The 21962-nt window shown below is 46.6% G+C and overlaps 1 protein-coding gene across 2 annotated transcripts in view; it reads right to left on the bottom strand.

Annotated features, from left to right (window-relative positions):
- The window catches only part of LOC135921074 (salivary anticoagulant protein P23-like), an 80430-nt gene that overhangs the window by 34543 nt on the left and 23925 nt on the right, over nt 1-21962 (bottom strand). For both annotated transcript variants that reach the window (XM_065455393.2, XM_065455394.2), the window contains exon 3: nt 20517-20918. In XM_065455393.2, the coding sequence (XP_065311465.1) occupies nt 20517-20918 (402 nt within the window). The remainder of the gene's footprint in view (nt 1-20516; nt 20919-21962) is intronic.

Here is a 21962-nt window from a genome sequence, read left to right as displayed (position 1 = left end):
CCAAGGACCCGCGCACTGTTGGCGACGTCATCAGCTTGGGCCAGAGCTATGATGAATTGCGTAAGCAGCGACTTCTGACAAGGCGACATTCCACACCAAATGCGGCATCACTCTGCCGCATTTCCTTACCTGCCGCATTACCAGCCTTACCACCGGCCCAGAACAAGCCTCCCTGATAACGCAAATCAAGGATTTTGTCCGCGAAGAAGTCGAACGACAGCTATCTCTGGCGCCCGTCACTCAGGAGTCTGCCAGCGCTTTGCCGTCTCATATCCGTAACGTGATCCATGAAGAGGTCGTGGAAGCGCTGCCGGCTGTTCACCAGCTGGATGTCGTGACTACACCAGTCACTTATGCTACGGTTGCTGCAATGACCCCTCGCAGTAGGCCCGTGTGTCGCTTCCCGCAGCCTGTACACCGCCCTCCCCCTACCGTCCCCCGGACCACCACTGCCGTCGCTAACCCGTGGCGTACGCCGGACAATCGCCCTATATTCTTCGCATGTAGGTATCCCGGTCATGTCGCAAGGTTCTGCCGCCGCCGATCTCAGGCGTTTGACGACGATCGCCGAGTGCCCTATGTGCCGCCTGATGCAAATGCGCCTTACGAACCCTTCGGCCCATGACCAGCTCGCTCCCCGACTGATCCCTGCCCTCGCTTCGAACGCCTAAGGTCCCCCTCCCCACGTCGTCGTTTGCTTTCCCCTATGCGTCGACGACCCGTCTCTAACGAAAAGGGAAACTAGACGACGCAGTTCCTGAGGCAAGAACTGCGCAAGTGTCGACATGCCGAAGTCCTCCTCCTTTACCTGCCAATGTCATTGATGTGTTTATCGAAGATGTCGCTACAGTCGCCTTAGTCGATACCGGTGCCGCTATTTCAGTTATGGATGCCAGGTTTTGCCGTTCGCTTCGCAAAGTGACGACGTCTCTGTCTGGATTGTCGCTCCGAACGGCGAGTGCTCAACCCATTCGCCCTACCGCTGCTTGTACTGCCCGCGTGATCATACAGGACGTTTTGTACACCATTGAATTCACAGTTCTTTCATCGTACTCCCACGCCGTTATTCTAGGATGGGATTTTCTCTCACGCCACAATGCCATCAATTGCGCTCGGGCTGAGATTGAACTTTTCCCCCTTGGTGACCTGGCCTCGGTCGATGCTCATCCTGCCGCTAAACTTGTCGCGACAGAAGGCAACTGTATCCCCCCGTGCTCGTCAGCATTCGTACCAGTCTTCTGTAGTACCATATCCGATGGGACGGTCTTCTTCATGCCCTCTCATCACTTTGTTACCCGAAAAGCGCTTCCTGTGCCCTTTGCAGCTCTTGACCTTGCCGCCGGAGTGAGGCACGATGCCCGTTTACCATCATCTTTCATCGCCGCTATCACTGCTCCGCCGCGAATGCCTTGGTTACGTCGAGTAGGTCGATTCAACACGAATTGTCTCCGTCCTCGACGAAGTGCCTTCTACTGCCGTCCATGACCTGAGTGCCCTCTCCGTACCCGACTCAGCATGGACTGGTGTGTTCAGCCCATTCATCGCCGAAGACCTGACGCATTCGCAGCGATCTCAACTTCTCGCACTCCTTTAGCAGTTCCGCCGTTCATTCGACGTTGCGCAACCATCTCTTGGCCGTGCATCGATGGTCGAGCATTACATCGACGCTGGCTCTCACTCACCGCTGCGACAAAGACCATATCGCATGTCCGCTACGGAACGTCGCGTCATTGCAGATCAGGTCGATGACATGCTCCGAGGCGTCATTCAACCTTCCCAAAGCCCTTGGGCCTCTCCCATGGTCCTCGTCACAAAGAAAGACGGTTCCATCCGCTTCTGTGTTGACTTTCGACGGTTGAACAAGATCACGCTGAAGGACGTCTACCCATTACCACGCATCGATGGTGGTCTGGACTGTTTGCAAGGAGCAGAGTTCTTTTCTTCGCTGGATTTGCGGTCAGGCTACTGGCAGGTTCTGATGGCAGAGGCCGATCGCCCGAAAACTGCCTTTGTTACACCAGGCGGCTTGTATGAATTCACCGTCATGCCTTTCGGACTTTGCAACGCGCCTGCTACGTTCGAAAGAATGATGGATAATGTTCTGCGTGGCCTCAAATGGAAAATATGTCTTTGCTATCTTGACGACATTGTAGTGCTCGCCCCCGATTTCCCAGCCCACCTGCTCCGCCTCCAGCACGTACTCACTTGCTTGACCAACGCCGGGTGGCAACTTAACTTGAAGAAGTGTCGATTTGCTGTTCGTCAGCTCACAATTTTAGGCCATGTCGTGTCAACGGAGGGCATTCGCCCGGATTCCGAGAAGCTACGTGCTGTTACTGCGTTCGCAAAACCTCCTATTATGAAAGAGCTACGCAGTCTTATCGGCCTCTGCTCTTACTTCCGGAGATTCGTTCGAAACTTTGCGTCAATTATATCGCCTCTCACGCAGCTCCTTGGTGCCGCCCGAGATATCTCATCATGGTCTCCAGAGTGTGACGACGCCTTCACAACCTTGCGCCGTCTTCTCATGACGCTACCCATTCTTCGCCATTTTGACCCACAAGCGCCAACCGAAATCCATACCGATGCAAGCGGTGTAGGCCTCGGCGCTGTGTTGGCACAGCGTCAACCTGGCCACCCAGAATACGTCGTCGCATACGCGAGTCACACGTTAACCAAGGCGGAGACCAATTACAGCGTTACCGAAAAGGAGTGTGGCCATTGTGTGGGCGCTTGGCAAGTATCGCCCATATTTATACGGCCGATCTTTTGACGTAGTGACAGACCACCACACACTATGTTGGCTGTCGACGCTCAAAGATCCATCGGGCCGCCTTGCCCGCTGGGCATTGCGAATCCAAGAATACGACATACGCATGGTGTACCGTTCCGGGCGAAACCACTCCGACGCTGACGCGCTCTTCCCGATCACCGCTTCCCCCGAAGGCCAGTCACGACTCCCCCTGCGAGTGCACATTATCCTCTCCGGACGTTGACACTATCGCTGCTGCACAGCGTAATGATCCCTGGATTGCATCTCTGCTCGACCTTCTCTCGGATACGTAGAAAGCTCCAGCGTCACGCGCGCTTCGGCGCCAAGTGCCTCATTTTGCGATCCGCGACCAGCTACTATATCGCCGCAACTATGCCCCAGAGGGACGCACCTGGTTACTCGTCATTCCGCGAATCTTGCGATCAGAGCTCTGCTCCTCGTTCCACGTCGACCCTCAGTGTGGCCATGCGTGAGTCTTCAAGACTTACGAATGACTTCGACACTGCTATTACTGGTGCGGAATGTATAATTTCGTTCGAAAGTTCGTCCGTTCTTGTCATGAGTGCCAACGCCGGAAAGCGACACCGCACAACTCTGCCGGTGAACTCCAACCTTTACAATGCCCATCCCGACCCTTTGATCGCGTGGGCATAGATCTCTACGGGCATGGATTTCTTCAGCAAGAGCCTTGATGATACAAATGAAAAATTGATGGCAACTCTAAGTAAAAATAATGAGCTGAAGAAAGAAAACGAACTACTACAACATAAAGTTTCTACGCTGGAGAAGGACTTGGCAGATTGCCAGTCGGGCCTCTTGCAGTCCGAGCAGTACTCGCGTAACCGAAATCTTGAAATTAAAGGAATAGTCGAGAAACCAAACGAAAATCTGGTTGAAGTGCTAAAAAAAATTGGTGAGGTGGTTGGTGAACCTATAGCACGCGAGGACATCGATGTTTGTCACAGAATTCATACAAAGAAGGAAAATCAGACAAACATAATTGTTCAGTTTCAACGCCGTGACAAACGCGACGAAGTGCTTCAGAAGTCACGCAAGAAAAGGCTAACAAATGCATCCCTCGGCTTGCCCACTGAATCTCCTGTGTTTGTAAATGAACACCTTTGTCCCGAAGTGAAGAAAATGTTAGGGATGGCAATAGCACGCAAACGTGAACACAGCTGGAAATTTGTGTGGACGAAGAATGGCGTTATTCTTGCACGTCGCACAGAGACTTCACCTGTCATTCGCATCAGGCGTGAAAGCGACCTGAGCAAAATCACAAGCGTTTAACAAACATAAGCTTTGACACATTCGTACCTCCAGTAGAGATGGCGTCCTCAGACTGTGTGATTCCCGAGGAAATCGTTAAGAGGCACAAAATTAGCAGCGAAGCAAAGATGCTAACATTCATGCATCTAAACGTAAGGTCACTGCTGAACAAAAAAGATGAAGTCACTGTACTAATCGAATCATGTAAGGTAAAATTTGACGTACTGATGTTTACCGAAACTTGGTACAATGATGACTCGGAACATTATATACCTCAAGGATACGAGCATTTCTTCGTGAACCGCAGGGGAAGCAGAGGTGGCGGCGTTGCAATGCTAGTTTCTCTAACAGGGTATGACATTCTTAGAGAATATAGCACAGCTACAGAACATTATGAAGCCTTATGCATAAAGAAAGAAAAGACAGTATTTGCGGTTTTGTATCGACCCCCTAATGCCAGCCACTCTGCTTTTTTTGAGTTTTTAGATAACCTTCTGTCATACGTAAATGAAAGCGGCTATCTGCTTATACTGGGCGGGGATTTCAACATTGACATGCTGACTAATTCAGCAACTACTGTGCAATTTTTATCTATCCTAGAGTGCAATGACTTCTGCAGCATCATCAGATCCCCGACACGTGTAACCGTCACTACATCATCATTACTAGACACTTTCATAATAAATTCGACTATCGATAGCACGACATCGGGAGTCACAAGTTATGATATCAGCGATCATATGCCTATATTCCTTTTTCTAGAACGTAAAGGCACCGTTAAAAGCACGTGCACTGAAAAGACAACGTACCGCAAGATATCGGCGCAAACACTAGATAAATTCAGAGAAGCAGTGCGCGAAATGAACTGGAGCGATATTTTTGCTATTGAAGGTGCCAACGAGTCATATGATAAGTTTATGAGCAAACTCAAAACGCTGTACTTCAAATCATTCCCGCTTGAAAACTATCGGAGTCGAAGAAAGTCGCGCAAGCCATGGATTTCGAAAGAAATCATTAGGCAAATCAACCAAAAAAATAAGCTTTATCAGTCTTTCATCAAGTCGAAGGACTTGTCAAAATGGAAAGAATATAAACAGTTTCGGAATAAACTGAACAAAGAAAAAGAAAAGGCGAAAAATGACTACTACAGCCGTATATTTAATAATGATTGCATGCGCAGAAGTGATAAAGTATGGAAAAAAATAAACGAAACACTAAATCGGAAGTCAGTCGATACACGAACAGATACGTTGAACATTGATGGCACTTATGTAGGTGGTACAGAACTTGCGAACCATTTCAACAATTTTTTTCTTAAAGTAGGGTGCGTAGATCACGACATTCAAGATACAACGCATGCAGAGTCATTAAGAGAATCTTTATTCCTAAGGCCTACTAGCATCCCTGAGGTGATTACAACATTTTCATCCCTGAAAAATAGCCACAGTCGAGACGTAGATGATTTAGAAAGTAGGCCAATTAAGTACGTCATGGACTTACTTGCACCTGCAATAACGCACATTTTTAATATTTCGCTGTCAACCGGAGTTTTCCCGCGTAATATGCAGGTAGCGAGAGTAATCGTTGTTCACAAAGGAGGTGACAAAAATAATATTGGCATTTATCGGCCTGTATCTATACTTCCTGTGCTATCAAAGGGACTCGAAAAAATTGTCAACTTTCGTATTGATAGTTTTTCGCGAAAACATAGCCTGCTCACCGACTGTCAGCACGGGTTTAAGAAACAGCGGTCTACGGAAACTGCTTTAAGCATACAGAAGGAGCTAATTCTAGAGAACATCGAAAAAAAATTTCTGACTTTAGGGTTATACTTAGACTTCAGCAAAGCCTTTGATAGGGTCAACCACAAATTGCTGCTGATAAAGCTGGAAAAATATGGCTTCCGAGGAATCACACTTGAACTTATCCGGTCTTATTTAGAAAGCCGACATCAGTTTGTTGAAATTAATGAGTACAGGTCGCAGACGAAACCTTTGACAGCGGGTGTGCCCCAAGGTAGCATCCTTGGCCCAATACTTTTCCTATATTACATTAATGATATTGTACAAGTGAGCGATATGTGTAAATTTGTCGTGTATGCAGATGATTGTTCTGTTTTCTTTACCGGTAAAGATTTAAAAGAAATAACGCCTATAGCAAGCTCCGTTTGTTATGGACTTCAAGCCTGGTCTAAGGCAAATGGCCTCATCCTCAATGAAACCAAAACAAAATGTGTTATTTTTCATGCTCCGGGAAGTTCCACTACATTGCCAGATAGTATTGTGTTGGGTCCGTATAAAATTAACATTTCGTCATCCATAAAAACCCTAGGTGTAATATTCACAGCGCATATGTCCTGGAATGAACACGTCAGTCATGTTTGCTCAAAGGTACGAAAAGTTGTTGGTGTGTTAAATCGGAATCGAAGTGCACTACCCTTTAAAGTTAAACGCCTTATTTATCATGCTCTTTTCCATTCACACGTCAGTTACTGTTCACTTATATGGGGTAACACTACAGCGCAAAATACTCAAATGCTCGAAATACTTCAAAAGAAAGCAATTCGGGCGATAGCGAACGTTTCTTTTTTCGAGCATACGCAAGAGCTTTTCCAACAAAACAGAATCATCAGAGCCCGTGACATATATAAATTCAAAACGTTACTAAGCTATAGAAATGCTGTGCTGGGAAAACTGGACTCATTCCTACCCCTGGCAACTCTACAACAAAATAGAAGTACATATTCATATCGTCACCAGGCACTATGGCACATTCCTTTCTCACGTACTAATTATGGCTGCCAACGCCTTAAACACACACTACCTTCCCTACTTAACTATTTCAACCAACAAAATGTTGATGTGCTATCTCTAAACAAAACTAAAATATTGGATTTGTTCTTATAGATGTGTATTGTTAACAGCTCTAACAGTTCCGCAAAACTTACCATGTACTTTCGTTGCGTTTATACGTTCACACTTGTAACTATTATTCCTACAATCCAGGTTTTCCGCGGTAGTGATTGCGCCCGGACCTCGTGGCAGGGTTTGGGTTGTAAACTGGATGCTGTAAAGAATGTCTTCGCGGAAAAAAAAAAAGAATCGAGGATGTGACGACGCCCTGGGCTACATTGCCGTGGTGTCTGTCACGAAAGCAGCAGTCTATATGCAGATTATCTTTTTTTTTCTGTTTTTTAACCTGGACGCACATATGTATTTGCAAGTATGTAAACTAATTTCGAAAAAAGAAAGAACATTTCCTGATGGTAACTTGTGTTTGTTGTACACTGCTGTGAAATTTGTTATATTTATTTATGTATGTGTATGTAATTATGTATATATATATGTATACATTGTTTTTGCCTTCTTATGATATATGCGACGGAGTCTGTGTTAAGTAATAAAACGCAAGATAACAGATTGTAATTGTATACTAGGAGTTATCTGACACTACTGTATTATAACTAGTTTCTATGTAATAACACGAAAATGTCTATGTATTTCTGTGTAAAAATAGTCTTGTATCTACACTTCATGAGTGATTGTATTGCTACACGAGCCGCTACCGTGCCTATCTGGGAGACCGGAGCTTTGTCAAGCCGAAGAATTTTCGGCTTTTATTCCGGCTCTCCCTTTTTTCACCTTGTATCGAGTGGTGAAAATAAAAATGATGATGATGATGATGATGACTCCTGCCGGCAACAGGTGGATAATCGTTGCGGTAGACCACTTAACCCGTTATTCGGAGACTGCTGCTCTACCAAATGCTACAGCGCAGAAGGTAGCCAAGTTCCTACTTCGCCGATTTCTCCTTCGTCATGGAGGTCCACGTGAACTTTTAAGCGATAGAGGCCGCGCCTTCTTATCTGAAGCCATCGAACAACTGCTTGCTGAATGCGCTATCGTTCATCGTAAATGCACTGCTTATCACCCACAGACTAACGGTACAACGGAACGCTTTAATCGAACTCTTGGTGACATGCTCGCCATGTATGTCTCACCTGATCACTCTAATTGGGACCTAGTTCTTCCGTTTGTCACCTACGCCTACAACACCGCGACTCAGGCCACTACCGGATTTTCACCCTTTTGCATTCTTTACGGCCGTCATCCTTCGCACACCATCGAAACCATTCTGTCCTACCGGCCGGACCCATCCGAATGCCTGCCGATCTCGGAAGCCGCCAGACAAGCAGAGGAATGTCGTCAGCTTGCCCGCCGATTCACCTCGGACGACCAGCACCGCCAAAAAGCCGTTCACGATGCCGAGAACTCGACTGCCACTTTTCTCCCGGGCGCTCTCGTCTGGTTGTCAGTGCCACACCGCACGCCTGGGCTCGCTTCAAAGCTCCTTCCGCAGTACAACGGTCCATACCGCGTTCTCGAAAGAACATCAACCGTTCATTACCTGGTTGAGCCGCTAACGCCGCCGTCTGACATGCGACGTCGTAACCGCGAAGTCGTTCACGTTCAGCGTCTCAAGCCGTATCACAATTCTACCGTCCTTCCCGAAAACTAAGTCGCCAGGCTGGCTCCTTTATTTCCGTGGGGCCATTGTAAGGAAGATGACGAACGTGCGCGCAGTCAGCAGCGTCGGCAGCATCAAGCGCGCAGCAGAAGCTCGAGCTCGGGGACTGTGCTCGGTGCATCGTAGAACCGGCGGTCGCGGCAAACCCGACTAAACCTCCTATATATATATATATATATATATATATATATATATATATATATATATATATATATATATATATATATCTTGTCACAGTCGGTAATGTAAAAAGACGCTGATGGTGGTCTTAGAGACGACGAAGAAGTGTTTAACAGTATCGATGCTCTACGCTTGTTGGCTCAGCCATTAAAAGCCACTTGTATATAGACGAACGCTTCTTCCTTCCCGTAACATCATTGGTGAAGGTGCGGGGTAATCACTTGAGCAAGACGGAGCTCCGCAGCGGACGTAACCTGGCCGCCATGTCATCCGAAGGAGAGAGTTCAACCGCGGCCCCGGCGTCGCCACCGACGGTCATCCTGGCCCAGCCTCGCGACCCAGGCATGTTTTCCGGGATTGACAACGTTGAAGTTGACGACTGGTTACAGAATTATGAACGGGTCAGCGCACACAACCGGTGGGATCACACGCTTATGCTGGCTAATATAATATTCTACCTCAAGAAAACAGCACGGGTCTGGATCGAAACACATGAAGAAGAGATTACGAGTTGGGACCAGTGTAAACAGAAGCTTAGAGATTTGTTCGGCAAACCCGTCGGCCGCCAACGTGCTGCGAAGAAGGACCTTGGGACCCGTGCACAGACGTCCACTGAATCTTACGTGGCGTATATCCAGGATGTCCTCGCTCTTTGCCGCAAAGTAGATAACAATATGGTAGAGGCAGACAAGGTCAGCCATGTCTTAAAGGGCATCGCGGACGACGCGTTTAACCTGCTTGTTTATAAGAACATCACAACGGTCAATGAGATAATTCACGAATGTCGCCGCTTTAAAGACGCGAAGAGTCGCCGCATAGTTCGACAGTTTACTCGTCTACCTAATACCGCAGCTTCGTCGACGTGCGAAGAAATTTGTCCACCGCGTGAGTCCACCTCCAGCGAGAACGTCGTACGGCGAGAACGTCGTTCGGCGAGAAATCGAAGCAGCGTCTCCTTCCACGCCAGTCACGCAGTGCTTTGACGAGTCCCGGCCGCTTGTGTCCCTCATTCAGTCGGTCATTCGCCAAGAACGTGCCAATGTAGGTCTTCCATCCATCTGCTCCCCCAGCCGTCCTGACTTTGCTTCGTCTGCGGCCTCTGCCCCTGTTCACCGGAGCCACTACGGTCCATATCCGAGCTATCGCAACCCGGCCGAATGGCGCACACATGACGATAGACCCATCTGCTTTTACTGTGGACGTGTGGGCCACATCTCTCGCCACTGTCGAAGTTCCTGGCCAGCCCACTCACGACCAAGCTTTCCCGCCTACCGCCGCTCCCCACTGAATCCTCGCCCGCCATCACTCTCGACCGAGGTTGAAGACGCACCTGACAACGCTCGAGCCACCGCGACCAGCCGATCGCCATCACCACATAGTCACCGCTCTCGTTCGCCCCAGCTGCGTCGCTCTCCATCCCCAGCTTACCGTCGCCGCTCTCCGGGGGGAAACTAGAGCAGCTCCTGGAGGTGACGCTGCTCTAGAACTCCGGCCTGAAATTCCTCTGCTGACCCTGCCTACTAATCGGAACCTTCTGGACGTGCACGTGGATGGTTTGCCCATTACAGCACTCATCGACACTGGAGCCCAAATTTCCATCATGAATGCGGAGCTTCGAACGCGCTTGAAAAACGTACTTACCCCTGCTCCGACTCGACTGCTCCAGGTCGCCGATGGTGGAACTCCGGCTGTGCTTGGAATGTGTACTGCTCGTGTCAGTGTCGCCGGTCGCCACACGTTCGTTTTGTTTAGTGTGCTTGAACATTGCCCTCATAATGGGATCCTCGGACTCGACTTTTTGTCTGCCCATTCTGCTCTGATTGACTGCTCCGCCGGTGTTGTACAACTTGACCTACCCCTATTTGTTCCCATTGACCTTCCGGCTCAAGCTCCAGCTCAACTTTGTTCCGCGGATTTTATACGCCTGCCATCTCTTGCAGCAACCTTCATCCCTGTTTTAGCCAGCCCACCTGTACCTGACGGAGACTATGTCTTTACTCCCTCGACGTCAGTCCTGCTTTCTTACAATGTCTCCTTCCCACACGCCATCGTTTCTGTTGCGGACAATCAGACTTGTCTTCCCATCCTAAATTTCGGACAGTGCCCACAAGTAGTTCCTCGAGGCATGTCTCTTGCCACGTTGTCACCAACCCACGAGTGCCACATTTCTGCTCTATCTGTTGCGCCGTCTTCGACCACTGCTCATTCTGCGCCTTCTGCATCAGTACCGACCGACGACTTTACAAAGATGATTGCACCGGACCTCTCAAACCAAGAAGCCGCACAACTCCGTGGCCTCCCCGAGTCCTACTCCGACATTTTGGATCTGAACGATCGCCCTTTGTGTCAAACTACGGTCGTGACACATCGGATAAATACCGGCGATGTAGCACCTGTTCGCAGATGCCCATACCGGGTGTCGCCCTCTGAGCGACAAGTTATCCAGAGCGAGGTTGACAAGATGCTTGCCAAAGGGATTATTGAAAACTCTTCCAGCCCGTGGGCATCCCTTGTTGTTCTCGTCAAAAAGAAGGATAACAGCTGGCGATTCTGCGTTGACTATCATCATCTAAACTCGATGACCAAGAAAGATGTAAATCCACTTCCCCGCATTGACGATGCTCTGGATTGTCTCCATGGTGCCACTTATTTTTCATCTATACACCTTCGCTCTGGATATTGGCAAATTACCGTGGACGAAATGGACCGTGAAAAAACCGCATTCGTCACACCAGACGGCCTATATCAGTTCCGGGTAATGCCTTTTGGCTTGTGCAATGCCCCGGTGACCTTTGAACGGATGATGGACATGCTCTTGCGTGGTTTGAAATGGTCCATCTGTTTGTGCTACTTTGTTGACGTCATCGTATTCTCTACAACTTTTGCGACTCATCTTGAAAGACTTTCATCTGTTCTTTCTGTTTTTCGCACCGCTGGCTTGCAGCTCAACTCGTCCATGCCACTTCGGTCACCGCCAAATAACTATGCTCGGACAACTCGTCGATTCATCAGGCATTCGCCCCGACCCCGCTAAAGTTCACGCTGTGCAGAATTTCCCCGTACCAACTTGTGCCAAAGATGTTCGCAGCTTTATTGGCCTATGCTCGTACTTCCGCAGGTTTGTGGAAAATTTCACCCATGTTGCCCGTCCACTGACTGACCTCCTGAAGAAAGACGTTCCTTTCTCTTGGGGCTTTGAACAAGCGTCTGCTTTCTCGCAGCTCATCACGCTGCTCACCACACCTCCTGTTCTCGCCCATTTTGACGCCTCCGCTCCGACAGAAATCCGCACTGACGCTAGTGGCTACGGCATCGGCGCAGCTTTAGCTCAACGCCAATGTGGGCACGACCGCGTCATCGCCTACGCCAGCCACCTCCTCTCTCCCGCCGAGCGCAATTACTCGATTACTGAGCTCGAGTGTCTCGCCCTCATTTGGGCGGTGGGCAAGTTCAGACCCTGTATATATGGTCGGCCATTTACAGTTACAACCAACCACCATGCCCTTTGTTGGCTTTCCTCAGGATCCTACCGGACGCCTCGGTCGCTGGGCCCTACGGCTGCAGGAATACACATACACTGTGGTCTACAAGTCGGGTCGTCTACATCAGGACGCCGACTGTCTGTCTCGAAATCCCGTCGATGTACCGGACGGCTTAGTGGATGTCGCACCGATCTGCGTTCTTTCGCTCTCTGCCTTGCAAGACATTGGCGCTGAACAACGACGCGATGAGTCGTTACACCCAATTATCGAACGCCTGCTCGATGATCCGTCTGACCCATCCCTTCACATGTTCATGCTACAAAATGGCATCCTGTATCGCGGCAAAATGCACCTCGGCGGGCCCGAGCTCCTGACCGTCATTCCGTCTCATCTGCGACAGACTGTACTGCAGCAGCTGCACGACGTTCCCACCGCTGGACACATTGGCGTTACGCGGACCTATGACCGAATTCGGCGACGGTTCTTCTGGCCCCGTCTCAACCGCTCCGTTCGCCGCTATGTTGCCGCGTGTGAGTCGTGTCAACGCCGAAAAAGACCAGCTGTGCCTCCTGCCGGACTGCTGCAGCCTTTGGATATACCGGCCGACCCTTTTTTTCGCGTTGGCGTTGATCTTCTCGGACCATTGCCTATGTCGAATGACGGAAATAGGTGGATTGCCGTCGCTATGGACTATACAACTCGCTATGCCATTACTAGAGCCCTACCGACCAGCTGCACTACAGATGTCGCTGATTTCTTGCTTCATGACGTTATCTTGCACCACGGTGCACCTCGTCAACTTCTCACCGATAGCGGCAGATACTTTCTTTTCAAAGTCATAGACGAGCTACTTCGATCATGTGCTACTAAACACAAACTTACTACCGCTTACCATCCTCAAACTAACGGTCTTACCGAACGCCTGAACCGCACATTAACTGACATGCTCGCAATGTATGTTTCCTCCGATCATCGTGACTAGGACATTGCTCTACCATTTGTCACGTTCGCCTACAATTCCTCGCGCCACGACACAGCTGCCTATTCCCCCTTCTATCTCCTCTTCGGCCGTGAGCCAACTTTGCCTTTCGAGACACTCCTCTCGACCACGCTCGATTCGCCGACAGAGTACACTCGGAATGTCATAACCACAGCGACCCAAGCACGCCAGATTGCCCGCATTCGTCTTTCTGCTTCACAGACACGCCAGAAGTGCCGTTACGACCAGCGCCATCACGACGTGCATTATGAACCAGGTGCTCTTGTGCTAGTCTGGTATCCAACTGGGCTTGTTGGTCTTTCGGAGAAATTCCTCTCGCGATACTATGGCCCTTACCGCATCCTTCGCCAGGTGACCCCTGTCACGTATGAAGTGTCTCCGCTGGATGCCACGGTGCCTTCACCTCTCTCTGACATCATCCACGTCAGCCGTCTCAAACCTTACCTTGCTCGGACAGATGAGCCGCACCAATCAGGTGCTTTTTCCGACGGGGGTGATGTCACAGTCGGTAATGTAAAAAGAAGACGACGCTGATGGTGGTCTTAGAGACGACTAAGAAGTGTTTAACGGTATCGATGCTCTACGCTTGTTGGCTCAGCCATTAAAAGCCACTTGTAAATAGACGAACGCTTCTTCCTTCCCGTAACATTATATATACCGTTAACATTACGAGAAAGCATTTGATTCAGTCGAAACCTCAGCAGTCTCGGAGGCATTACGGAATCGGGGTGTAGACGAGCCATGTGTAAAAATACTGAAAGATATCTATAGTGGCTCCACAGCCAATGTAGTCCTTCAAAAAGAAAGCAACAAAATTCCAATAAAGAATGGCGTCAGGTAGGGAGAGCCTCTTTACAGACAGTATTCAGAGACCTAGATTGGGAAGAATTGGGGATAAGAGTTAATGAAGAATACTTTAGTAACTTGCGATTCGCTGATGATATTGCCTTGCTTAGTAATTCAGGGGACCAATTGCAATGCATGCTCACTAACTTGGAAAGGTAAAGTAGAAAGGTGGGTCTTAAAATTAATCTGCAGAAAATGTTTAACAGTCTCGGAAGAGAAAAGGAGTTTACGATAGGTAGCGAGGCACTGGAAGTGGTAAGAGAGAGAGAGATGCAAATGAGAGAAAAGCAGGGAGCGGAAGTGGTAAGGGAATGGAATCATCTACTTAGGGCAAGTAGTGAAAGCCGATCCGGATCGCGTGGCTGAAATAATCAGAAGGATAACAATAGGCTGGAGTGCATTTGGCAGACGTTCTCAGATCATGAACAGCAGGTTGCCATTATCCCTCAAGGGAAAACTGTATAACAGCTGTGTCTTGCCAGCACTCGCGTACGGGGCAGAAACCTGTAGGCTTACGAAAAGGGTTCTACTTAAACTGAGGATGACGCGACGAGCTATGGAACGAAGAATGATGGGTGTAACGTTAATGGATAACAAAAGAGCGGATTGGGTGAGGGATCAAACGCGACTTAATGACATCTTATTTGAAATCAAGAAAAAGAAATGGGCATGGGCAGGACATGTAATGAGGAGGGAAGGTAACCGATGGTCATTAAGAATTACGGACTTTGTTGCAAGGGAAGGGAAGCGTAGCAGGGCGGGGCAGAAAGTTAGGTAAACGGATGAGATAAAGAAGTCTGCAGGGACGACATGGCCACAATTAGTACATGACCGGGTTTGTTGGAGAAGTATGGGAGGGGCCTTTGCCCTGAAGTGGGCGTAACTAGGCTAATCACACACACACACACATATATATATATATATATATATATATATATATATATATATATATATATATATCACTTCATAAACGTGCACTATAATATGTGTCAGATATAACACTCAGGATTTGTATAGGGCAACCAGGAGCCGCTGTGGTTAACGTCGTCGTTATTGTATTGGCCGGCTAAGCACGAGGTCGCGGAATTGAATCGCGGCCATGGCGGCCGCTTTTCGATGGGGGCGAAATGCGAGTACACACGTGTAGTTAGATTTAGTTGCACGTTAAACAACCCCAGGTGGTTCAATGTTTGAGGAGTCTCCCACAACGGCATTCCTCATAGTCAGATCGTGATGTTGGCACGTAAAACTCCATATTTAAGGCAACCAGGAAAATTAATCAATGGTGCACCGAACAGGCGTTTCGGCCGCACAATCAATTGCCACAATAAAAGAGAGATGTAATGACCCATGACAGCTAAAAATGCACGTGCACCCATATTGACATTATGTCGACCAATGGTGATAGGGATTAATGAATATGTTATCTAGCAAGGGGCCACGAAACCTGTGAGGAGTTAGCAAACGGAACGAGTAAAAAGGAAAGTTTGCCACCACTTTCAATAATTTCACGAGTTACCCCTTTAAATTCGGTAAATAGATACGGTTATCGGAGCTCTCTTTTTGGTGCGAACGATACCCAGACTGAAGGATTGTTGCGGTTATTCTATCAGTTGAGTGGCCCGGAATACGCACGTTTTTTGATAGCAGAAGATTAGGGAGAGTAGCAGCGTGACAATTATGGTTGTTAAAGCGGCATCTAAATGACGTTTCTGGTTGTTCAACGCAGTGTAATTTACAAACATATCATCCGAGCAAATAGATGCCGTTGTTACTGTCGCACGTGAAATTACCTTTGATGTTGATGCGGAAATCGGAGGCAGTGATCCTTGAAATACAGGATGTCGTCATTTGTGCTGAAGCCCTGCACTATGTTTTCTTGCAAGGTCGGCAATCCGGAGTCTCAGGAATCCTCTTTTTAAATGATGGTAAGTTGTCATGCAGATTACTAGACAGTCTGATAACCTACCCGCGGCGGTTCTGGAAATATAACTTTAATGTGATCGCTCTGTGCATACTAGCACAGAGCGATCTCATTAAAGTAATATTTCCAGAGCCGCCGTGGGTAGGTTGAAATTTTTTTTATGGATTTGGAATCGATGTTGAGTAGGAGAGCACAAGGTTGCTTTTTGTCTAAACGGACGATCGCATACTCGCGCGGAACAAACCCTTTCGATTAAGCGCATCGGCTCTTTTAACGGTACCATCCACACTATGATGTGGGTCGTTCCGCTCTATTAACGCTTCGCGAAGTTCAAATTTTTCATAGAAGTCTAACTATTACGAGCAAAACTTCTTAAGCGGAGCACGTGAATATTTGGTATACTGGTTTTCCAGTGTTTTGTGTGTGAACTTTCAAAGTGAAGTTAGTGATGTCTGTCCTATGGTTGTCTGTACCGCTTAATGGTTAGTTACTTATTAGATATGTAAACCGTAACGCCAATAATGCTAACCGTATAACGAGAGTACTCATGAACATATGGATGTGTGGGCGGTATTAAAATCAGTTATAAATGATAACAGTTCATTTTCCCCAGGAGGCCAGATAAGAAAAATGTAATCTATAGACAACTTATAATAAAGAGGTTTTAGTTCACGCTTGGAAAGAAAGTCGTTCTCCAGAAATGAGGTAAATATGCGAGCATAATTAGGACCAATGCCACTGCCCATTGATGTGCCGCTTGTTTGAAGGTAATGCGAGCCATCAAATTCAGGATTATTGAAGTTGTAACAATAATTTTACTAATGTATACAGTGTGTCACGACCAACTGTTCTTTTTCCCAAGACAATCTATAACATGCATTAACTATACCTCAATGCCTTCCTTATGGGGGATGTTTGCTTAGAGTGAAACTGCATCTAACGTCACGCGTAGAGAATTATCTGGTATACGGAGGTCACTGATTTCCAACAAAAAATGACTCGTATCTTTAAGACAGGATGAGAAAGTACATGGAAGGCTGGTGATTATTACATCAACGTAACGCGAAAATTGCTCCATGATAGTGCCAATGCCCGAAACAATGAAGCATCCGGGTCAAATTGTTTTGTGTATTTTAGGCAGAAAATAGATGCTGCCCGGGGTGGGATTGAATTGGACGAGTGAACCCACTGTGTTATCGCTTAATTGCCTAGTTTTTCTGTGGCCTTTTATGGTATTTTCGACAACTGCTTTAAATTGCGTGGTAGAATCAAAGTCTAGGCGATTATAGAAAGTGTGATCATTTAGCTGCCTATGGGCTTCGATTATATAATCCGTTTTGCTCATGATTCTTGACCAATTTTGCTGTTTCTCTCTCCAAATGGTGATGAATCCAAGCCCTCCCTAACCTATGATCACAGCACTTTACCCTGCTTATCACTTCTACATCCTGCACTATGCTGGGATCGGCAAAAAAGTATGAAGTCAATTTCATTTTTTGTTTCACCATTAGGGCTTTTCCAAATCCACTTTCTGTCGCTACGCTTCTTGAAAAAGATGTTCATTATTCGAAGCTTGTTCTTTTCTGCGAAATCTACCAGCATCTCTCCTCTAGTGACTGGTGTTGGAGCGTAGGCTCCAACACCAGTCACGACAATGAGGAAGGCACTATGTGGACAAAGGCACTGCCTTTGTCCACTGGTTTTATCACGATGTCACTGCGTTTAGACCATGGCGTGATAGTTTTCCTTTCTTGTTATGAAATATTTGGTTTAAATTAATTTTGCTTTTCATAAGCATTTTGCGCTGGGCTGGACGGGTCTGATGGTTGCTACAAGGCATAACCAGCGGCGTTTCAGAAGTTGATGGACGGTCGTCGAAACATTCCCTTAGGCGCATGTTGCTTGGAAAGTTGTCCAAATCTTTAGCCAATTGAAAATCCTCATATCCGCCAGTTGCAGGACAAAAAGATAGACCCCGTTATAAACAAGAAGAAAGGGGGTTAACCGAGGGGGCCCGAGTTTCATTAGTCGTATCTTAATAAACCAACAAAACACTAACCCGTTATAAACAAGAAGAAAGGGGGTTAACCGAGGGGGCCCGAGTTTCATTAGTCGTATCTTAATAAACCAACAAACACTAACACCATTGACAACATTAGGATAATTACTTGAGCTTAATAAATGAAATAAAGAAACGGTAACTTATCGGAAATGAAAGTGGACGCAAAAAGAAAGAAAACTTGCCGCATGTGGGGAACGACCCCACAACCTTCGCATTTTGCGTGCGCTGCTCTACCAATTGAGCTACCGCGGCGCCGTCTCCCCATCCAATTTCTTGGGTATTTATGGTATTTGTTAGCAGGACCCCTGGAGTGTTAGCCTGCGCCACTACTCGCAGACCTTGGCGGCGGACGTGGAACGTCTTTTCTGCCGCAGGCGTCAAGACTACATGATATTTTTTTTGGGGGGGGGGGGGCGGGGGGGGGTGAAGGCAACTGGTCAATAAACCCACACACGCTACTTGAATACATCAATGTTGCCGAATTCGAGACCCTCGTTATGTAACAAACGAGAAGAAAGGGCTTGTAGGAAACGGGTTTATATATATATATATATATATATATATATATATATATATATATATATATATATATATATATATATATATATATATATATATATATATTTGGTTTAAATGAATTTTGCTCTTCATAAGCATTTTGCGCTGGGCTGGACGGGTCTGATGGTTGCTAGAAGGCATAACCAGCGGCGTTTCAGAAGTTGATGGACGGTCTTCGAAACATTCCCTTAGGCGCATATATATATATATATATATATATATATATATATATATATATATATATATATATATATATATATATATGCACATATGTATCACATAATGTCAACAGGCAATAGCGTGAATCACAGCATCAGATGGATTGCTTGATTCATAGCAAATGTTTAAAGAAAAAAAACAAAAAAATAGAAATGGACGAAAAAAAAGCTTACTGTGAGTGGGATACGAATCCATGTCTCCTGATTACGCGTTCGATGCTCTTATCAAGTGAGCTACCACGGCACAACTTTCATATCTACGTTCTTGCGTATTATATTTGTGCTAGATATTCAAGAAAGTGGATGGGAAAACAGTGCCGAAGAAGCTGAATGGGTAAGTTGATCGCATGCGTAGTGCAAAGATGTGGGTTCGTATCCCACCTGCGGACAGTTGGGCTTTCGTCCATGTACATTTCCCTATGGCATATCACTTCTAGATTAATTTCTGATTGAAATAAGTAGTTCCCCGTTTGCTTTACTTTGTTACATGGTGTCATTTTTGTGCTGGCTTGATGTGATTGTAATTTATGAAAATCGGACTCCGCGCACGCACGCACGCACGCACGCACGCACGCACGCACGCACGCACGCACGCACGCACGCACGCACACACACACACACACACATACACACACACACACACACACACGCACGCGCACACACACGCGCATGCACGCCCCCCCCACACACGCACGCACGCACATACACAAAGGGTGTTTCAGTAAACACTTTCAAAACTATTAAAGGTTGCCTGCGGCATGTATCATGACTCTACTTCATGAGCTAGTCTACTCGAAGAGGCGGAAATTATTTGTAAAAAAAAATTGAAATGCATAGTCACCTTATTACCAAAAGTCACTAATTCAGTTTCTAGCTAATTATTTATGGCTCATACTGCAATTTTTCATTCTATTCATGGAGTTGGCAAGCCGGATCCACTTGGAACGAATTCTGAGGATGACACCAGTTTCGACATAATAACTGCGGAACATTGCGGAGAAATGCATTGGCGTTCCAGCTGGTTTTATGATTGAATGCATAAAACGATGTTTTCTTAAGAAAGTAACTGGCAGAAGCAAGAGACGTGAGTTCTAAGGTAGCAAGGGTGCTACGCAGAGTAAAAACTTCGAGCATTCTCCGGCTTGACCATCGCTCCAATAAGAATCGACAAAACAAAAAAGGAGATATTTTGGTGCGGCTTTCATCTTGCAAATGCATAAATAGTCAGCTGCTGCATGAAATATTAAACCTGCCGCGCATTTACAACTTTGAGCAAATCTTTGAATAAGCCGTCGACTGAATTTTCATTCTTACAGTGTTCCAAAACTATTGGTGTCGGCAATCTCACGTTGAGCATATCGGTTTTCGTGAGATCAGGTAATGAGCATTCGCCTCGAACAGTCATTAGAATAGAGACCTTAGAATAGTTTAACTGGTCGCCGTACACACAAGAGAAGAAATTGTCACTAAGCAATGTGTTTGCGTTACACAAGCAGTTATTTATATTTCATGCCGCACTCTCTCATAGCGGTAATTTTTGGCACCTGAAGATATCACTTTTTTAACAATTTCGCAGAGCATCAAGATTATTACGTTGCATCTAAAAGAGTGAACCGATTTTTTTTTTCGTTTTCAAGCAGGGCTTTTGCGTGCGAAGTAATTGGTTTCTCGACTTACATTGGGCGCTTGTGACCTGGACGAAGAAGTTCGTGTTGTGAACGAACATGTAGACGCTGAAGTTGCTTGAGCCAAGGATTTCGCCACCCTTTGCCTCGACCTTATAGGAGACTTGAACGCGATCGAGCGACAAGTGGCAACCGAAAGTCGTGTTCGTCGCCTCCCAAGCCGGCGCACTACAGTCGCCTCGACGTTTGACTTTAGACAGGCCGTAAAAATTGCCGAAAGTAAACTTAGCCTTGAAGTCTTGGCGGAAGCGAAATATTCTACGAAAAAACTTGACCTGGAAATTCGCCCCCTGTGCCGGATCGAGGTTGCGCTTTCCAACTTCATAGGGCAGTCGATTGGTGAGCACCGTGTCGATGAAGTTGTTTGAGTCTTGTGCGAGCGCGCAGAGGGCTCCTGAAAAGACGTTCGGTTGATGCGGTTAAGTGTTGCCGGCTGTGCTGCCCACTTAGCTCAGTTCTCTTTAAAATTGCATCTAACACACCTGATGAACAGGTAAGCAATATTCGGCAGGTAGGATTTAGATCTGTTTGCCACGTAGCTAAAGGAAGGATATTAAATAGAAGCATTAATAGACTTGTAGCTGAGTATTTGAGGATTGTCCATGAATTTCACCCGCAGGATAGTGTGTTAATATTTTCATCTAAAAAAAATCCACGACAGGACAGAAGGCACACATGGCACAGCACTGTGTCCTGTGTGCCTTCTCTCGTATTGTGCGTTTCTTTGCGCTAAAAATAATAATATGCAATACTAACTAGCTCCCCAGTGTGTTTTGTTGAGGAAAGGTTTGCATATGGAGTGCTAAAACTAAATGAGAATTCTATTTTGAATTTCTTTTCAGAACACCAAGGATCATGGTTGCGTGAGATCACAGATTGCATGTTCTCTTCACGTAGTCTGTCCTATCCTCTACACACCACAAGCCCAAAAATATTTTAGAGAAGTTTCGCCTTTTGTATTGTCCTTTGTAATTCTGTGTTATTAAACGGGTTCCTGTCCTGCACCTGTCCTGTTTACTCATACGTTCCTGAATAGAAACATATCACATAATCAGCGTGTTGTAGCACTTATCGGGCCACTATGTCGTACCAACTATGGAATGCAGTCAATAAACAATCAAACTATTGCACTGTACAATCAACAGCTTGAAATCATAGAGTACGCAAAAGAAACCGCTTATACACTGCGATTAAAAAAAAAAATTACCACGTGTAAGAAAATTACCTACGTGCACGTACATAGAACAAACACTACAATACTTTGCTCATAATATATATGCATCAAATTAGGTGCGAATCAATATTGTCACATTTTTGAATATTTCGTTGTATTTTGCTAATTGCTTGCTTTTATGTAAATTTGTTATATGTTAGACACAGATCGTTGTATAACTGACACATGCATTGTGCATGCATATGGTTGATGATTTGTGCGCTT

The sequence above is a fragment of the Dermacentor albipictus genome, chromosome 2, assembly GCF_038994185.2.
Source record: "Dermacentor albipictus isolate Rhodes 1998 colony chromosome 2, USDA_Dalb.pri_finalv2, whole genome shotgun sequence".
Classification (NCBI taxonomy): domain Eukaryota; kingdom Metazoa; phylum Arthropoda; class Arachnida; order Ixodida; family Ixodidae; genus Dermacentor; species Dermacentor albipictus.
This window is presented reverse-complemented; position numbering and strand designations above follow the sequence as displayed.